Source organism: Papilio polytes, unplaced genomic scaffold, assembly GCF_000836215.1.
Source record: "Papilio polytes unplaced genomic scaffold, Ppol_1.0 DF823621.1, whole genome shotgun sequence".
NCBI lineage: Eukaryota > Metazoa > Arthropoda > Insecta > Lepidoptera > Papilionidae > Papilio > Papilio polytes.
The window spans coordinates 952,504-974,046 of record NW_013525583.1 but is presented as its reverse complement, the minus strand read 5'-3'; the positions used below and the strand labels follow the sequence as shown (position 1 = coordinate 974,046).

General features: G+C 31.7%; 2 protein-coding genes across 5 annotated transcripts in view; one reads left to right on the top strand and one right to left on the bottom strand.

Moving 5' to 3' along the window:
- LOC106104491 (protein NDRG3) overlaps window positions 1-8,363 on the top strand; it is a 55,048-nt gene extending 46,685 nt beyond the window's left edge. For 3 of the 4 annotated variants that reach the window (XM_013284561.1, XM_013284559.1, XM_013284562.1), the window contains 3 exons: window positions 1,178-1,423; window positions 3,424-3,508; window positions 6,749-8,363. In XM_013284561.1, the coding sequence (XP_013140015.1) occupies window positions 1,178-1,423; window positions 3,424-3,508; window positions 6,749-6,879 (462 nt within the window). In that variant the 3' untranslated portion in view covers window positions 6,880-8,363. Of the gene's footprint in view, window positions 1-1,177; window positions 1,424-3,423; window positions 3,509-6,230; window positions 6,338-6,748 lie in introns of all 4 variants that reach the window. The other variant, XM_013284560.1, reaches the window with a different exon arrangement.
- A 3,422-nt stretch (window positions 8,364-11,785) lies between these two features.
- Window positions 11,786-20,739, bottom strand: LOC106104457 (syntaxin-12). Its single transcript, XM_013284517.1, has 8 exons — window positions 20,495-20,739; window positions 20,313-20,416; window positions 19,007-19,076; window positions 18,566-18,716; window positions 16,646-16,742; window positions 15,101-15,225; window positions 12,610-12,765; window positions 11,786-11,999 (listed from the first exon to the last, which is right to left on the bottom strand). Exons 2-8 carry the CDS (start codon window positions 20,413-20,415, stop codon window positions 11,913-11,915), a joined length of 789 nt encoding a protein of 262 aa, XP_013139971.1. The 5' UTR covers window position 20,416; window positions 20,495-20,739; the 3' UTR covers window positions 11,786-11,912.
- Window positions 20,740-21,543: the final 804 nt, after the last annotated feature.

Genomic DNA, 21,543 nt, shown 5'->3' with positions numbered 1-21,543 from the left:
GATCAAATCATTTTCACATCTTTTTAATTCACATCATTTATTTTCACATCTTTTGCATGCCAGTCTAAATTACACTGCAAAAATTAAGACATATTAATTATACTTTTCAAAAATAACATTGTAGCCTTTTAACCGGCTTCGGTAAAACAATGTACCATTTAGTAAGCAGTAAAAGGACCAAACCATGTATAGAATTGGTACCGTTTCATACGAGTCGAGGTTTGGCAAATTTTCCCCGCCTTCCGGGCACTTGCCCCTTTGGCTCACGTTCAAACCGACTGGGCCACTGCATTCTGTAATGTTTCGCTTTGTGAACATCCGAGCAATCAATACCACATCGGACTAGATAACTATAATGCTGTGCATATTTACAATTACTTCAGTGAGGTAATAAGTTTGGCGAAAAGGCTATTGTTTTATAGTCTTCCGCCGAGCTTGTATTTACGTGGTGTTTTTTTTTAATTTAATTTTAAAATACACACAAAGTTCGTGTTTAATTAGCGCGAACACAATGTCGGCGTTTGCATAGCAAAGGCGAATGTGCATCGATGCGCTGCGAGCCGCGGTAGTCATGTATGGTATACTACAGTTGCTACGTAACGCCTCTACCTGGTGCAACATACGGGTGACGTCATTTGCATACCAGCCATGCTACCAACGTTGACACAATTGCAACCGCATCGTGAAAATTCCTCCCAACTCGATTCACCCATTTTACAACGCGATAATTAAATGTATTATTATTTGAGCTTGCGTACCTTTTACTGTATTCCACTTCTGTTAACATTTTCAAATTCAAACTTGAAGCGGTTTTAACTAGTGATTTAATCCTGCGTCAAAATTGCCGTCTAGACGGCAACTTAAAACGTTTTCCACTTTAATCTTGGCTCGGCAACTGAACATTGTAAGTTCAATTTCTTGCGAATTTCGTTGATTTGTTATCTTATATACATGTTATCTTATATTGTAACCTGTACAATATTTGGGTGTTTTAATATTAAAAAAAAAATTTTACAGGTATGTTTTTGTAGTAATAAAGAATGCTTCAAAAAGTTCGGTCCAATTTGGCGTCATATGCATATTGCCTATTGTTTCTATGTCTTGATTACGGTGTTATGCGTGTAATTCCTAGAAAGCAAAAAAGTCTTGACTTTTGAAGGAGCGTTTTTGTCACCAGTTCGCTGAGGAGCGCAACCATGATCTGGCGCAGTTGTACCGTGGCTACTTCACCCGCCACGTGAACCCGACCAACTTGTCTTTGCTGATGGACTCGTATGTGCGCCGCACTGATCTCAGCATCTCCCGCGAGGGTCACACCATTCGTGCCCCTGTGCTCAACATCACTGGCGCTCTGTCTCCGCATGTGGATGATACTGTCACTTTCAATGGGCGCCTCCAGCCTGCTAACTCAACTTGGATGAAGGTAAGTCGTATCATACTCTAAGCCCCTAAAACTCAAACATTCTTACAAATAATCGCGGTATAAGTTATACTTATATATAAACTGAGTATAAGCAAATATTATTGCACATTTTGATTATACTCAGTTTATTCCTAAGTATAACTTTATATGTACCGCGGTTATTTATAAGGTTATAAATGTCCGCATGCAAAAGCTATTAGTTGTATCCGTAGTGAAAATGTCTAAGAAGAATATTAAACCTAATGTACTGATTTTTTATCCATACTAATCTTATAAAGAGTAAAGATTTGTATTTTTGTAAGTATTGAAATAACTCAAAACCACCGGCCAATTTAAAAAAGTTCTTACACAGTTAAAATGTTACATCATCAATGAGTATGTTTTTTTCTAATTTCTCGCGAACGAAGTCGCGAGCAACAGCTAGTGTATTATAAATGTGTCGGTCTATATGATTCTTAACAGACGGTTTTGTGGAGGTAGAAGACCTCAATAGCCATCATTTAAACGCAAAGTATGTTGCCTAATTTTCCATAGTTTTAAAGATATTAAATTTTTGGTATGCGTCCGTTAAGAATCATCCTGTGTATGTCTCTTTTCATTAACTAAAATATTTATTCTAAGTATCAGTCCCTGAACTAGTATTTAAAGTAAGAGACCAGTAACTTATGAATGAGAAAAGTATATTTATTTTTCATTACTGACTTCACTCCGTCAAAGAATATTTACGTTTCTTTCAACGCTGTTTACACTTTAGAATTCTCTTAAACATTCTGAGAAGTAAGTAGTTTAGATACATAGAAACAAGATTTATTACATTTCATTATTTCGTGACACAGATTAAATAATATTATATTTTTAATAGTATTTTTAAATGTTTATTATTAATTGATAAAAATGTCATCACTAAAAAAATCACAACAGTATGTAGGTAATGATTATTTACTTATATGTGTTTTAAGAGATCGATCGAACTCATGAAGTGGAAATCTATCTACAACACTTTTATTTATTCTTTCATTCATTAAACACAAGCTCACTGTATGTCCCCACCGAGGGGCTAGGAGCCTACCCTAAGTTAGTGACTATGCCATAGTCAAGCACGCTGTACTGCGGGTTGGTTGACTTCACACATCTTTCAATTTCTTCGCAGTTATGTCTAGGTTTCATCACGATATTTTCCTTCACCATAAGAACGTTGGGTACATTATGTACATATGAAAATTCTATAAATCGAAAATCATATTGGTACGTTGCGTGATTCGAACCTGAGACCTGTAGATAACAATTCAAGTGCTTAAACCACTGAGCCACCGACGCTCTACATTTTATTCGTTGATTTTTTAGCTTCAATATATCTTATAAAATACGTAGATTAAATATAGTATGATGTTCTGATTTTCACTATAAATTGAGATTAGACTATCCCTGCGGATATCGATGTATTCAGCCAGTGTTAAATTGGAATTAACGAATCAACGTTAGTGAGGACAAGCCAGTCAGCGTGATAGTTCGACATTTCTGACTGAGCGACGTTAACCCGTTTAGTTCAGTCATGCATATTTACGAATTTCTGATATAGATTTCGAATACGTATTCTCGCTGTGATAAAATTATCATTGAAATTGTACTCGAAATTATGTGTTAGCTTTTGGCCCGCGACTCCGTCCTCATGGAGTTAAAAAAACATCCATCGATCTAAACTTTCGCATTTATAACAAGACTAGCTTTCGCCCGCGATTCCGTCCGCAAGGAGTTAAAAAAAAAACAAAAGTGAGTAGCCTATGTGTTCTTTCAGACTATCTTCTACGTCTATGCCAAATTACATCGAAATCCATTCAGCCGCTTAGACAACAAACTCTAACATCCATGTATCCATCCATCCATCTAAACTTTCACATTTATTATATTAGTATGATAAGTCAGATTAGTTAGATAAGAATATTTTTTTTAATTTACTAAGCTTAGCTTCATAGAAGTTTCAACAATTGAATATATTCTAGATCTCTGATTCTGGCATGGTGCTTGAGGAGCAACCGGCCAAGATTTCTGAAGCTTTCCGCCTCTTCCTGCAAGGCGAGGGGTACGGTAAGTAAAGAGGCGTTCATATCGAATCAAGTTCCAATCTTTATATTCTTTACAAACATTTTATTTGAAAATTCGATATTTATGGGGAAATGTAGCATAAATTTAAAGGGGTTTAATTTTTTTACGGGTATTTTAAAATTAAATTAACTGTAAGTTTGGATCTTGATTTGTAAGATTGGGTACTTTTCGAAATGGCTTGAGTCATTTGCATGACTGATTTGTATTAAACTAACAATATGTATAACTATGGAAGTTTATTATGGTTATTGGACATATTATTTGCATGCTGTTTACTGTATTCGATCATGGTATTCGTTAATTCGAATAGCCATGATAAATGTAAAAAATAAGGGCTTATAAAATGATAGTTGATTCACAAATAATTTACAAAAATATGCATGCTCGATCAATTACACTAATATTATGAATATTAAATATTACTAATGCTTATATTGTATTTGGTATTACAGTAACCTTAACTTACGCCACACCTTTATACGCAAAACCACAGTTACTCGAGTTTTCAAAACATTCGTTTTAAACAGATTGTAAGAAATACAACCTCTAATTAATTTCGCATTTACTAAAAATAATATTAGTATGATAAGTAGAAAATTCGCAAAGGAAAAATTTAATTAAAAAATAACTTTTTTCGATAATTCATTTGTACTAGTAGACATTCTTTGCTCTCCCAATTATTTTTTTTGAGTTTCATATTATTGTTACTCGGAATTTCTCGCTACGAGATATTGGCGTAAGGATGTTACTGTAAATATTCTTAACAATACTGTATTTATAAAAGTAATAAATGTATTATGCTTAAGCGTGCGTTGGTTATTGAATGCTTATTGTGTAGTTAGAGGTAACTTTTGGTTAAATATATAATTTCTTCGCTTGTACTATGGCCACTATACATACTCTACAGAGTACTCTGTTTATGTAATCAGTGAAGCCGTATCATGTATATTGTAAGTACACACTTAATACAAAGCAAGGGCACTGTAGTTAATGCAAAATATTTTATAGTAATAGTGTGTTATACTTGCATCAAACATGAAAAAATTGTTACAATTAGTTCAAAAAAAGGCTATGAGATATTTTATTTTATTTCAGATTATAGATTAAACAATATCTCTTGTTAAATACTTCAATTTCATGTTTTAATCCTTTTGTAGTTGTAATAAATAATATAAGTCATAACAAACATGATATAAATTCACTATTGAAACATCTATTAGCGATACAGAAAAAAATAATAAAAAAAAAAGTGCATGAATTCTCACTTCGGTACAGTCAGCTGCAAAAATGTATATTTACGAAACTTTACAAACTTGTATAAGGTATCAAAAATATTTATTCACGTTCGTTAATAACATGAATTAATTCGAAAGGATATTAAAGTATTTGTGTATTCATTTTGAAAAAGAAAAAAGTTTCTGGAATTTTTTTATACATATTTACAGCTGATTGTACATACTTTAATGGTGGCCATAGTGTTAGCAAATCGTTAAAGCGCAAACTTCTTGAAGGCTTCGTGTTGCAAGGGTCAAATAGTAGATATTATTAAAGTGTTTACACTTTTTAACTGTATTTTCTCGCATATTTATATAATTATAGTTATGTTGATTTAAACGCGATTAATTCTTAGTGGATGCAAAAATGGGAATGTTGAGGATGGATACGTGCATATACTTTACGAGAATAGTGAAATTATTATAAATTGTACGAGAAATAAAGATGTAAAAAGCATGTTACGAAAGTTTTTGGTACAAAAAACTATCTAATTCACACTTATGTATGCTTGATTAATAAAATATCATCTGAATAGATATTAAAAAGGTTAGAGTTTTTATATATTTTTTTTAATTCTTTCTTATAACTTACCTGTAATTCGATTTTATTTTTAAGAGAGCTTTTTTAACTGGCATATTGTTATAGCTTTAAGCTTTTAGTGAAATTAATTTGTGTTTTGTATTAAATTTTATTTAAAAAACGATAAAGTATTATTATTTTATATGTTTTTGTGAGTTACACCTTTTTCTCTTGTATATCTGAGCTTGGATTTACTTGATTTATGTGGCTTTCTAACAGCATGTATGCAGATAGCATGTTTTAACAAATGGTATTTTGTGTTCGAAAGCAGTGCTGGTTTTAGAACTATAAGATCCTGGATAAGCGTCCGATTTTTTTACAAAGACTATATAGGGGCTTAAGAGATGATAAGAGAATAAATAGCAGAACTCTGGTGCACCTTTTGGTTACTGCGCTTTACTCTAACGCCGGTACTGTCCGTAACTTATATGACCTTGCGTTTCTATTGATCAAATACAAGACTGTAACAACATATTGTCTGTCTGTTTAAGACAAAACATATATCTTGTTAAATGTTTCCGCAGTGGAAATGCAAGGTAATAGAGACAGTAACCCTTTGTCAAGTTACAACTTTCCTATATCATTTATTGCATGGCAAAATTAAGAGTGGGTATGCGAAATAATAGAAATAGTTCATTAAGATTATCATTAAATTCACGTAAACCTGTTTAATTATTTTATCTCTACTTTTATTCATTTGTTTTATTAAAGTAATGATTAATGTTAAATTTCATTTTCATTAAAACGTAGTTATATTTATCGAAATTTTATTTGTGACTCAAGATTTTTATTTTTGTTTTCTTTTATTTTAATTGTTTTTTAATATATTTATTTTCTCCTAAATCCATAGCCCCGTTGGCACTGCACAAATTAAATCGTGTAAGGTCATGTAGTAGTATCCAGAGATCTTCAATATCCAAGTAGACCATTTGTTGCTATGAAGCTTGAGTAGCCGGAGTAAGTTTATTTTTTATTATTTTCAGTAAAATAGCGAAAATTTGCAAAAACCAATAAAAACCCCTGTCTTTCCTAATGGTTAAAATGTTTCAAATAAATTTAGTTCTGTCAAAAAATCTTGTGCAATAAATAAAATAATTGGTTTTTTGTAATTTTCGTATCATAGTAAGCTTTTATTAGTTAACCGAAATAAAACAAACGATTGTGTATATTTTTATCTTAATTGATTTAAAGTTAAGAAAGTTACTTGGTATTTTATTCCTATTGTTAGTTCACACTCTCCCTAGATTGGTTTATATTTTAAAGTATTTAAAATAGTCACCGAATTGATCTCGAGGATCGGATATTCGGTCGAATTCGGTTAGATATATTGGCATGTAATTGGGTTGACGATGCGGTTGGATGTTGCAGTGGCGCCACTGTCTCCCACGAAGATCGTTGCGTTCCGCCGACTGTCGGAGGACGCAGGCCGGCGCCGTTGCCGCCACTCGCCCGTCATCCGCATCACCGAGAACCCTATCTCGGAGGCAGTGGTCTGCTAAATGCCATCATCAACTAAACCCCCCTTTCCACACGCTCCCCCCTCGGCTGTCGCGCCCCGATGTGCGATCGTGGAACTTTATCATCGATGTCTATCATATATTCCCCGCTAATTTAGAATCGCGCAATTCGCGCTGTAAAACCCTCGTAGGCTACCGCTACTACATAAACTTCCACGTACGCTCATCAATTGAATGGTGTCTGATATCGAATGTTTTATACGCATTCGGTTACAGACGTAGTGTACATATCGAGGCAAAAGCCTTCTAGAATGAATGTGTTATCATCAAAGATGTAAGGGTAGACGCGCGACGGACGACCCCCAGCTTCACTTCGTAAAAGGGAGTCCCTATATTTATGTAATGTCAATGTAAAACTATAAGAAAATTTTATTAGATACACACCAAATTATAACATTACACGTTACAATGCATTTATTATTCATTATTCTGATAGGTTTACATGTTTTATTATTTACGTAAAACGAAGGTATAAATGGGAATTTCAGAGGCTATTTTATAAGCACTGTCTAAGTAGTGACTGCTTTAAGGTGCGAAATATACTTAGATGGGAACGCAATCTTTAGGATACGCTATCGATATTAGTACTAAAATCTTTTGGAAATATCTGACTTTAATGTAGCACGAAGTTAATAGTAATAAAATGAGAATGTAACACGGAGAGCTGGATTATCTAAAGCCTGTTACAGACGCCTTCTGACAGTTTTAACTGAAGAGTCGAACTGTTCAGTTGACACTAAGAACTGAACGTATGTAGCTGGCTTAAGTCGCAGGGTGCTATGCTAAGACCAAGTATTTGAGATGAAATAACGATTGTTTTAAAAACTAATTGCTATTTTTCAAATGCTTTTTAATTTAAGTTACGTATCGAATTGCAATTTTTTTAAGTATGATGAATTTTTGTACAAGCGTAAAATTCTTGCCTATGTTACTTTGTTCCTGTTTATTGTAAAAGTAATTCATGAATCAAATAGAACAAATAAACGATAACAACGCCTTAGTTTTTACTATTTTTTAATTATGGGTCAACATTATACTCAATATTGAATCAAAGTTTTTGATATATTTTTTATATTTATTTAATTTTTATTGTAAACAGTACAGTTTTTGATGGATTTTATTTTTTCTTTGTCAAATGTTTGTATATGTCACGCTATTTGTATGGAGTGGACAGAACACGTTGAGGGAATTTCGTTCTTAGTGAAAAAGTATTAGATTGTAGTGATAATGATAGATTTTAAAGATATTTGTTTGACGTATTAACTATTCATAGTAACACTTCCGATGTAAGCTGACGTCAAGCATTTAACTTACCGCATACTATCGCTTCGTAGAAGTACAATTTAAAATTTTACGTAGTAATTTCGTAGAATCTGAAAACCCATCAAAGCTAAAATGTTTAATTTGAAAGTATTGCGATTATTTGTGTGATTTTATTATGAGTATTAAATGGTGGTTTTCTAATAGATTGATGTTTTATTTTAACCCTTTATCCCAATATGTTAAGCACGAGCTGTTGCCCGTAACTTCGTTAGCACAAATTTGGACCACCCGTTACGCCATTTTGACAGCGCGGAATATAAAAAAAGTAGCCTATAATATGCCCATCCATGTCAGCTACCCTCCAGTGAAAGTCCGGTCGAAATTGGCCCAGCCCTTTCGGAGATTGCCCGGAACAAACGCGGCATGCGGACAGACCGACATAGGAAATTTTTTTACATCATCTTCCCGAAATATGGAATTTTTCTTTTGATATAGTGTGTTCTTCCAGACTATCCTCGACATCTATAGCAAATTTCATCGAAATCCGTTCAGCCGTCTAGGTTACAAACTCTAACAAATATCCATCTAAACTTTTAGATTTTAGATAGATTTTCGTATCTATTGATTTTTTCTATTACGTAAAAGGTAAAAAAATAAAAACGCCATTGATAATTGATACATAGTTGATTAATTATATTTGATACTTATGGACACTTATACACATTACTTGCTAATAATTACAATTAAAATATACTTTAGACATGCAGGCAAAATTATTTTTAAAAACATTTGGCCAAATCAAGCTATGACCATAAGCATTTTATATACTTTAATGGGACTTGTGATGTATATGAAAATGATGATTTTTTAAAATGATTTTCAATAGCGCAAATAATTATACAAATATTAAAAAGTAAAAATTACATTTAAATAATATAGCAACTTACCAAAATATTAGGTTGGGGATAATCCATGTTTATCATATTTTAACTTTATAAATATAAATGTAATCTTACGTTCAAATATAAGCAAATTTCCAATAACAATGTATTTTTCGACATTTTAGCGAAAATCCTACTTATTATAACTGAATCTGTGACATTGTAAAATGAACGAAATCATAATCTCGTCACTAGCTGTGCTATAAACACCAATCATAATTTTAAATGCTTGGTTTTTTTTAATAGAAAAAATCATAAATCGAAACGAATTTTCTGTGCCAAAATTAAGTTTGAACATCCTGTAATCAATTTAGACCTAACAAAGAGCTTGTTTTTTTTAATGTTTTAAAATTTTTTAACTTAAACCTAACATCAATACTTAAAACATGATCACAATAGATTTATTTTCCCCCAACCTAATATAAAACAACATTTTGATATGTGATTGTTTTTTCTTGGTTAGATAGTTGCTAATTTTAGCAAAACTACTTCATGGTAAAAATTACCTATTACTCGTGCGCAGAAACTTTGCCGATGGGTTGATGACGTCACACATTATTAACAGTAAAAAAATATAGAAGAAGCATAGTTGACACTTGACACATTTTTTCTATGATCTCACTAACGCCATTTTAATCTTAATTGTATAAATTAATTACCAAAAGCTTCATATTTAAATTATATTATATTTTGTGACACTTTATTTTATAACAAAAGATGGGAGTTTATAATTTTGTAAAATATTTTATAACATGTCGATACTATAGTTTGTCTAAATAAATTAGATTAGTTTGATAAATGAGGCATATGAAGTATCGAATTCAATTTGTATGAAGGCAAATGCCGTACTTAATAGACAGGTATCGTAGTGACGAAGCAAACACGCATAGCGAATAATTTTGAACTATCGATATTCAGTTTAAATAATTATCGAACTCAACTAAAATTATTATTTTCTTATTAACTAATTTAGAGGACAATTCTATTATTGATTATAGTGTAGAGAATTTAGCGAAATTTAATGAAAGAAATAATAGCGAAATCCAATTCGATTACGCACGGCTGTAATAATAAACATTTTTTACTCTCATTATTTGTAATGGTCATTTTTAATTTGAGAAAACAGTGTTTTTTTTTTTAATTCATAAGTTATAACTATGAATCTATCGATTCGAACTTCTATTAAAATAAAAATCGAAAATCGATAAAATTCATGACTGATTTTCAACCCATCCCTACTAAATTTAAAGTGAATTGTCAAACTAATCTAACTTATTTAGACACACTATAAGATGAGGTGGCACTAAATTTGACAACTAACATAGTACCTTTCAAAGAAGTTACCTGTGAAAAAAATCTTGTTTACTGTCAAGTCCAGTGATTCTCAACCATTGTGAAATTTGTATTACTACCTTTTAATCAATCCCCTAATAAACGTTTAGTTATTATTGTAGTACATATAAGTTTATTACATATATAAAATTTCTGTCATAAACTATTTTTGGTATTGTGGTAAGTAAATATTTTTTTATCTTTTTTTATGTGCCGCCAATTTTGAAATCCTTAAATATGTGCCCAAAAAAAAGGTTGAGAATCACTGGTCTTATATTTTTTAAGTCTTTAAAACTGAGTTATTGGAAGTCATCGGCAAACTTTCTATGCACGAGTTATTACTACATTAAATAATAACATTGTAATTATAATAAATGACAATCAAGTAAGCGAATTTTTTTTTAAATAAATCCTAGACATTTACAATTTTTATGTTCTTTTTTTAATTCTTAATTTCTAATAATACATCAATAAAATACAATTTCAAAGCATCAATTAATTAAAAATACAATAATTTCATTAACATCACTAAAACATTAAATAAAATTATATACATTTTTTTAAAAATAAAATATGTGTTAAATAAAATTAAATAAATAAAAGTTGACAATTAAAATGGGACATTTAGTGAAATAAAAATTAAGTAAAACTACAGTCAAATATTAAAAAACTAAGTACATATTTATAATATGTAAGCAAAGTAACTTTTATACATTGACTAAACATTTTAAGGGATAAAAAAAACTATAATAACCACTGCTTTTTGGAGAAAAAATATTGAAAAGCTGTTAAGAATCATATATGTATATCTTACTATGTAAATTTTTAATTAAAAACATGAAAAATATATAACTGGATAGTTTACTAAATGTGACTCATCTAGACAATACAAATTCAAGTTTCAAATAATCACCGAACATAGAAGTTACACTTACGTAGTACTTTTAGACACCTAGATTATTAAATCCCTACAAAAAACTACTTTTTTCTATATAATTGGACATCAAATACAGAGTATATAGCAATAGTAAATAGGAATACAATATCCAAGTCTTACCGGTGAGTACAGATAGCAGAAAAGTTGCCATTTCATTAATATAAATAATAAATATATCTTTTAAGCAGACTGTACTGAATCAGTTATATTAAAAAACTTATAATTATATAAACAATTATATTTACAAAAAAAAATATCAAATTTCATAAAAAAACAATATTTAATTTTGTTAAAACCTTCATATTGGAAATCATTTATTAACAAATAATAAATTACAACATGAAATAAAATTGAAATATTAAAAAGAAATTATTTACATAAAAAATAATGTTTATATATAAAAATATGTACATTTAATGGCCAAAATTACAAATAAAGAATCTTGGAATATCAAATTCATTTTTTTTAACAGAGAAACATAAAAATACGATATTTACAGACCTGGATATAAGATAATGGATTTTGGTATATTTGCAGTTTGTCTAATGATTAAAAATAATGATCAAAATAATAGATATAACTATAATCAATACAATCGCCAAGTAAACCTTCTTCTTGCGGATCTTGTTCTGAAATATAAACAAAAAAAAAATATTAAAAAATGCTTAATGCTCAAACCCAACTTTAGAATAACTAAAGAACATCTCTATTATGTCTGTAATTTTAATAAATATTACAGTTCTGGAATTAAATTTCCGACCCAAGATCAAATTTCGTCCAAATATAAGCTACTATCATTCTGTGATAACATAACTTTTTAATGGTGAAATAATTTGAAATCCAGTAGTTTTTAAATTATTTCAATACATACGAAAATATACTTTTGTCTTCGTGGGCAAAGACAAATCTTATTTTCACTTTTCATTAGCGTAGATAAAATGGTGACATGTCAATGTTCGTACAAGCTATAAGTCTTTGCTATGAGAATAATACTCATATTACTTACGAAATTTTAAAACCAATTGGAGTAGTAAATCTTACTAATATTATAAATACGAAAGTTTAGATAATTAGACGGATGTTCGTTAGAGTTTGTAGCTTAAACTGCTGAACGGATTTCAATGAAATTTGGTATACATGTAAAACATAGTCTGGAAGAACACTAAGACTACCCACTTTTGTTTCTTTAAATTCCACGCGAACGGAGTTGCGGGCGAAAGTTTATATAGTAACTGTTACCTTGTAATTAGCAGCCTGTCGTAACTCTTGGGTGCCATTTTCCACGTTATCGAGAGCACACTCGACGCTGGACTCAATAGAATCCACCACAGTTCCTTGTTCATGGATCATAGTACCCAAATCTTTGAATATCTGGTTCACATCCAATATATCATTCTGGAAATAAATGTATCAAGAATTAATTATTTGAGAACACATTGTTAGAAACTATAAGGGAACGGAAAGAATAGTAGGGGTAGATTTATAAAAGACTGCAAGGAGCTATCACTTCAGTCCTCAGTACCTCAAGTCCTCAATCCCTCAGTCGCCAAGCTCAGTAGCACAGTACATGTCGTCGATATCTTTACGTAGTTGCCTTAGGACCTGTCTACCAAATTGTAAACAGTCTGATAATAATCCAACGTGTAAAATGTGTGAGAAATATCTGACAGTGACGACATTTTTAAGCTATCTGAACTTCTATCAGTAGTGGGACAGGCCCTTAAAATACAATACATATTAGCTTAGAAATAATTAGCAAGTAATGTTAATATGGCCGTTCGTCTATTTATTTTTAAATCCTTTATATTGAAATATCTATCAATATATATTAGAATAGGAGTTTTCTGTTTTTGCGCGGTATTATCAGATAGTCTTAATCGGTTTTTTTTTTATTCAAGCCACATTTTAAAATTATGACGTATTCATATAAAAAATCCTTGTTTGAAATGTTGTTAAGGTCATCGTGTTTGTTTAATAAAAAGGGGAATTCAACGACTTTAGGAAAAGACTAGAAATGATTGAGGAATGTTGCCTTAAAACTCAAGGACAGTTACATTGTTCCACTTTTCCAAACTTTACAGGAATAAAAAATGTACTACATATAAATACATATATCGTTTTTAAATCTATACTTCTTTAGTTATTATTGTAAAAACACACTTCTTTGTTGCCTAAGATGTCAGCAATAACAGGATATTTTTTAATAATTCTTTTGTTAATAAAAAACTGTACACTTGCGTCGCTTTAGGCTATACATTTTAACGCCATTAAACGTAAGGGGCAAATATTTTGTATAAAAACCTTAATGTGGAAAAGAGACCATAAGTGGCTGCCAACATCAAGCTATCTATCGACAATTTGATATATGTGAACAATAAAATAATTTTACGCTGATAAAATCGCACGGGGACCACTAGTGTAAGAATAATTCTGTTCAAATCTTAATTATGTAATCACTCATAGACGATATTCAGTGCAGTTTAAACAGGACGTCTATTCAAAACAGTATAACAATAATAACTTCGAAAAATAAATTCTCAAAACAATTCACTAACTAATGTTTAGTTTCAAAGAATGTTATTTATTATAGACATGGTAGTTTCTTTTTTTTTATGAAAAATATAAATATTTACATCAATATTGCATTAATAACAATGGTCCATCGGAGTGGCTATTAATCTCCGTGATAAAACTCATGAGAATTTCTAGTTTTTTTTATTAGTAAGTAACAAAAACCATTTGTATTAATATAGAATACTAGCTTTCGCCCACAACTCCGTCCGCGTGGAGGTGAAAAAAAAAAACAAAAGTAAGTAGTCTTTCCAGATTATCCTCTATATCTATGCTAAATTTCATCGAGATCAGTTGGGCAGTTTAGGCTACAAACTCTAACAAATACCCAGATATCTAAACTTTTGCATTTATAATATTAGTGAAAATATATATGTCGGCTTGAGCTAACACGATATCAGAATGACTACTAGTCGAGATGACATGTGGGCGGCTAGGGAAAGTCTGATTGCAGGGACACATTCACAATACTCAGTCAGGATATCATCGACCTACCAAGCTCATATCGTTCAAACAATGTTCTCACAATGATCCCTATTTTCAGAATCATCTAAGTTCTTACGAAAGTCGCTTGGCGGCGCTCGTGTTCTAATTATGACTTGAATTCAAATTTATTTCTTCGTTTGATTGCGACATATATGTTATTCAAAGATCATTTGCTATGAATCAATTTGACCTATACAAATGCAACACTTCGATGCAAATTAATCGACATGTGTGGATCAATTTAAAACAACTAATGTGCCGATCACGTGAACAACTATGGAAATTACAATCGATAGAGTATATGGACACAATACCGTAAAACCTAAAACGAAGAAATATTAATTCACAAAATAATATAGTTTACCTAATAAATCAAAAATATCCAAAACTAGCTTTTGCTCGCGACTCCGTCTACGACAATAAAAATGTTTTTCGGGGAAGATCGTGAGATACTTTCTAACACATCCATCCATCTAAACTCTCGCATTTATAATATTAGTGAGATAACATACTATTAACCGGTAGCCAAACCGGCTTTATGGATCTTAATGAAATGTCATAGAAGTCAAGGATAATTACACATAGGTTACTTACTTTGTTTCATTCAATTCCACATACGGAGTCGCGTGCAAATGCTAGTCAAATAGAAAAATGGCACACAATAGAAATATACCTCAAGTTGACGAATATGTCCTTCGCGTTCAGCCAACTCTTGAAGTTCACGTTCGGTTTGCATCGTCAGCTGCTCCTGTTTACGGATATTTGAATCGCCCATATCATCCCATGGATCCTTGTTGCCTGTAGAAAATTAACATTTTTATCTATGAAAAATATACACACCTTTGACTAAACTGTCGAACAACGGTTGTGCGATCGTCGATTGTTTTGGCGCTAATTCAAGTGTTTAGTTGTACATGAAAAAATCGAGTAGTTTGTGCACCTCCATATTGGTTATTTGAAGTATTTATTACGTCCAAATACCTTACTTTGTATAGCAATAAGCCATAAAAAAAATTATGATTTTCATACTATTATGTATGCCAAGACATTTAGCCTTGAATACTAAATAAAGTACTTTTGTAGATGTTTGGTGGATTTTTATATTATAATCGTAATTCATTGTGAACTTAACAATGATAACTAAAATGCACAATGGCGTTGGGAATTCAATTGTGGAGTGCCGTTAAATCTATGTTTATAGTACGGGAAATACAATCAGTTCCTTAAATCTTACAAGGTCACTATTATTTATAGATAGACTAGCTTTCGCTCGCGACTCCATCCGCGTGAAATAAAAAAAACAAAAGTGATTAGCCTATATGTTCTTCCAGACTATCCTCTATATCTATACCAAATTTCATCGAAATCCGTTCAGCCGTTTAGGCAACAAACATCCATCCATCTAAACTTTCGCATTTATAATATTACTAGCTGTTGCAAACGACTTTGTCCGCGTGGTATTAGAAAACATGCGAACTATATAAATAACAAAAAGCCACGTATCCCTCGGGAACCGGACATTACTCGAAGATGTACCTTATTCCATGTGTCGACTTTATTTTATATCTGTGCCAAATTTCAATAAGATATGTTGGATCGTTGCAGAATGATATGATTTGTTTATATACAGATAAATTACCTTTCTAATGGAGAAAGAATTTTTTACATCAGCCTACTTTTGCGGGAATCAAATACATACATAAATACAAACTTTTCCTTCTCATATTTGTATAGACTAGCTGTTCCCGTGCGACTTCATCCGCATAAAATTATGAAAATTTTATTTAATTGTTTACATGTGTAAAATCATCAATAACAAATGTCAAAATGAGATGACATGACAAGCCTTAGCAATCTTTCTTTCTTAATGTTAACAGCAATTTATGGTCTCTTTCCCACATTAGAGTTTTTATCCAAAATATTTACTCCCTAAGTTTAATGGCGTGAAAATATATAGCCTAAAGCATGACGTAAGTGTAGGGCTTTTTATTAAAAAAGGAATCATTTAAAAATATGGTGTAATTGCTGACATCTTAGGCAACAAAGAACTGTGTGTTTACACTTTATTATAATAGTATAGATTACCATTTACAGATATATAAACCATTTGTACATGATTACGTTTCTATAAATAGTCTGTGAAAGCCTAGCAATGTGGTGAAATATTTATATGTTAATACATGAGACATAATCTTGTAATATTTTATATAACACTTACTGTTAACTCCAGGAGGGGGAGGAGGAATATTGATCGACTGGGCCTTAGCCTTACGTATATCTTCCTTCGTCTTCTGAGCCGCTAACTTCTGAGTAGCCTGTGTAGAACATATTTTAATTAGTGAACTGCAAATTAATGTAAAAATTAAAATTAATAAAACAAACATGATATAATTTATATATGTTTTTTTATATATATTTTTTTTATTTTTATTTCTCAACAAAAGTAATTTACAGATAAACTAGCTTTCGCCCGGGACTCCGTCTGCGTAGAATTAAAAAAAAGCTAAATTGAGTAGTCTATATGTTCTTCCGGACTATCCTCTACATCTATACTAAATTTCATCGAAATCCGTTAAGCAGTTTAGGCTATAAACTTTAACAAACATCCATCCATCTAAACTTTCACATTTATATTAGTATGAAGTATGATTTCTTGTCTGAAATTAACTACCCTTTGCATCCCATTTTAATTGATACTAACTGTTCTATTTAAAGCGAGACAACTTGACCTTGTTTCATAATTAACTAACGTTAACAAGTTAAACTAAATGTCACCAGTAATTTCTCACATCCCTACAAAAATGGTACCAATTTATAATAACACTAGCTTTCGCTCGTGACTCCGTCAGCGTCAAATTAAAAAAACAAATGAATAGCCTCTTTGTTCTTCCAGAATATATTATCTATGCGAAATTTAATTGAGACCTATTAAGCCGTAAGGCTACAAACTCTAACAAACGTCCATCTAAATTTAACATCTAATAGTCTAAATTCTGTAAGGTAATAATGCTGTTGAGTGCAAAATACAACCTCTTTGGCTGACAAGCAGTATTTATACAGCCAAAGAGGTTGCATACTGGCCACCAAGGCAATAAAGAAAATATATAAAAAAGAAGTCAAGATGTAATCAAGAGAGTTTTAAGTTTTGTATATTTTTTTGTGTAAATAAGTTAATAAAGATATGTTTGTTTTATAATAAGTCTTTTGTATTTTTGGCTGCCGCGCTGTCGGTAACAAGTTAAACAAATGCTTAAATCGAATTTAGTGATTAATTATTTAATTTAATATTTAAATCATCCCAATCATCAACATATAATTGACCATCATCACCAGCTCACTATATGTCCCCACCAAGGGGCTCGGAAGCTACCCTTGATCTGTGCCAGTTTGTTTTGAATGAATTTTTATTTCAATAAAACCATATAAAATGATGATGCCAAAGATATGAATGTTAACATTATTTATCTATCATATCACGTGTATAGGTTTTTGTTTGATAAAGGAATAATTACTTGTATAACAAATTGAATAAACATGTCTACAAAATAAATGGCAATTTAATTATTAATAATGACTGTCGCTAATTATCATTTCTAAATAAATAACGAAAACTAAACCAATCATATTATAATTATAGCTTGAATTAGAATTAAATTATCCATAAAAATGAATTATAGATTTATTTATATCTGTAAATTACAATAACATATGCAAAGATGCATATTATGCTTTAATCTCTAAGAATTTCAAATGGATATGGAAAAATGATGGTAATAATGAACATAATAACCTAATAATATAGAAATAATTATTAAACACCTTATGTTCGCATGTTAAAATATATGGTGAAACATATATCCTTTTCTCCATAAGAGATTGAATGAAGACAGAAGGGATTAATACATATTGTTATCTCTTTCATTCTTCTTTGACAAAACTGTGACAAAAAGAATTCACTGCATTTAAAACCTATAGTTAAACCACTTCTTAATCTATGACAGTTTGTTTTGAGTTGTATCTGATAGATAAGTTTAGTCTTTACTACAAATAAAAATATACTCGATATGTTTCTTCACTTGAACAATAACATTTAGAGAGTGATTATTAAAACAAAATTAAAAAGTACACATATACTGACCAGGAATGTATTCAGAGTGCTGATATATTCATCGCTCAGCCTCTCCCGTTGCAGTTTCTGCGCAGTCTGGTTGACCCGCATCTTCATCAATTCCATCAGAATAGTGGATGTATCTTTAGCAAGCTTCTGGGTGTAGTTTTGGATTTGACGCCTAAACATTGATTATAGGTTTTTATTGTTATACTTTTGCCCATGACTTCGTTCACATGGAATTTTTAAAAAAAAGCAATACCCTATGTTATCTTTCAGGGTATGTCTTACATCTATGCTAAATTACAACCAGGTCAAGCTAAGCTAAGCTAAGGTTAGGCCATTTAAGATACAAACTCTACAAACATCCATCCATCTAACTTTTGTATTTGTAATATTTAAACAATAAACTTGTCAACCTAGCATTGGGGGCAGTGACTGATAATAAGCAATTTAAGTGATAACACTTACAGCTGATTGCGAAGCTCTTGGGAATCCTGTGGAGTCTGCAGCTGGTTGACCATCTTAGACATTGAAGACACTACAAGAATACAAAACAATATTTCAGGATACAAGTACTAGTACTCCAAGTTTCTCAAACTATTATAATTGAACATACTTTGTTGAATTTGAAAATATTTACAAGTGTTATAAGAATAAATCCTAACATATATGGATACTGTAAACCCTGCTACTGCTAAGAGAATGTATATAACACAGTGGTAGTACCCGCTTTAACATCTTAGCATGAATGGGCCGGCACGCCCGATGTCATACCACGACCACACAGAAGACAGGTGTGAAATGGAAGCAATTCTGTGTTTCGCCTAATGTGTGTGGTGCTGGAGGCCTAATTTAAGTCCCCTTATCTTTACCACCCTTTTCTTATAAGGAGGGGATAGGAGGAGTAAGTGGATTTGACAGTGGAGGAGATGCGTAGGAAGGGGAAGTTTCCTCTTTATGTGCGTCTTTTCCTCCGTCGGATAAGGGTAGGCAACACACCTGCAATATAAATCCCCACCAAACTAGCTTACTGCTCATCGAGATTTACAATAACTATATAAGGCAAAAAGCTGCGAGCCCGCTGCATAGCAAGATATACATGAATCCATTCTACGAACATCTCTATATATAAGGGTAGGATTGTAACCATTAACAGAACAACTCAACATTGCTTGTATTAGCAGGGTAAACTAAGACCATCAAGTATAGGAAAATAGTCTAGTCACAAGTGTTTGTTGCTATTTACAATATCATCCTCTGAAAATTATTTTTCCGCAGATAGCATAATGTCTGTATGTTAAAACCAATCATAGTTTTTTATCTAAATCATGTATATGGACACTATTTTGCTGTTTTTAAAGCTATTATTGCCTTTTTCCCAATAAATGAATTAGTTACTACAAACAAAGAAATCATTTACATCAACAAAGACTGACAAGATCTGTGAAATAGCAGTATTTAGTATAATAGTTCAACAATTTTTCTGGACGAATCTATAATTTCGTCGTAAAATAACGTAATGTGAGGAAAAATTGTGGGTAGTACTTTAGTATCTATAGTAAATTGTTACATATTTTTATAAAACCCTAGGTAATATTTGTCTTAGAAATATTTGCTGTCTATGTTACCGTGACCGCACCCCCTTACGATTTGCTTAGTTCCTTCCCAAATTAGCAAATTACGTACTACATAAACAATGCGTTGTCACTTATTCTGGTTTCTGTAATTATGTGAACACCAACAAAAGAATAATCGTTAAAATAATATAACTTACCATTTTGTGAGATTTTCTTCACATTGCTTGCAATTGTTTGAGACAATCGTTGAAAATCGTCGGTTTCATCCTCCGCCACACCCCCTTGATAAGAAGTCTCCATTCTACGATGAATAAATAGAAAAATGATTACTGGCTTGTTACTATATAACTACGAACATTTTTATTATAGTTCCACATACTTTTATCACGCAACAATATGTGACGTCCACAAATTACGAATTATTCCTTCAAATAACACTATTTTTGAAACATTCCCACTTTATTTACTGTACGAGAAGCAAGGGTACTGAATACTAACGAATCAATAACAAGCAGCTATTAATAATTTACAAAGAAATAGAAGAATTTTCGAGACGACCAACTAATATGACAAAGACTTGAAAAATTCAAGAATTCATTGATTTAATCCATCAGTCGGAAGTTTCCGGTTTTCGAGACTATTAGTGATGTTTTTATTTCTTTGTCTATGGTTCGAAATGTGAAGCGTCCAAAGCGTCTTTATAAGAACCGGTAAATAATCAACTGTGAAATAATATTATTATCGTAAAATATTTATTGAAATCAACAATAGTTAAAAATACTTCATAATAATCCACACTAGTGTTTCATAGATTTAGGTCTCTATTTTTCTAGGTCGAAGAAGAACATCCTGAATCAAAAACCTACGACAGTGGTTTGGAAAAAGCACCCGTTCCTTTTTCAGAGCCGCGGTATAAATAATGAGGTCCCGCTCGGCGTGAATTTTTCGACAAGAGCTCAATCCTGTACTAGTAGTACATCCATGGACCAACCACGATCATCATCGCCAAAATACCGGATATCAAATGGACACACAATATCATAGTTTATAATCTGTTCGTTTATGGAAGTCGGTGGTTCAATTATTTCTATACAATAAAGAGGCAAACGAGCAAGCGACCACCTGCAGGGTGAAGCGACCACTGCCCATAGACATCCGCAATTGCAGATGCTTTGCCTACCCTAAATTGATGAAGGAGAAGACGCACATAAAGAGGATGTTTCCTCCTATGCGTTTCCTCCACCATCAAGACGACTTTCCCATCCTATCCTTTCCTTATAAGAAAAGGACTGAAATTGGGCCGCCGGCACCACACTCATCAGACGAAATGCTGAATTGCTTCCACATTACTCCTGTCTTTTGTGCTTTCGGAGTATTGCATCGGGCGAGCCAACCCATTCGTACGAAGATAGATACGGGCTCTAACAC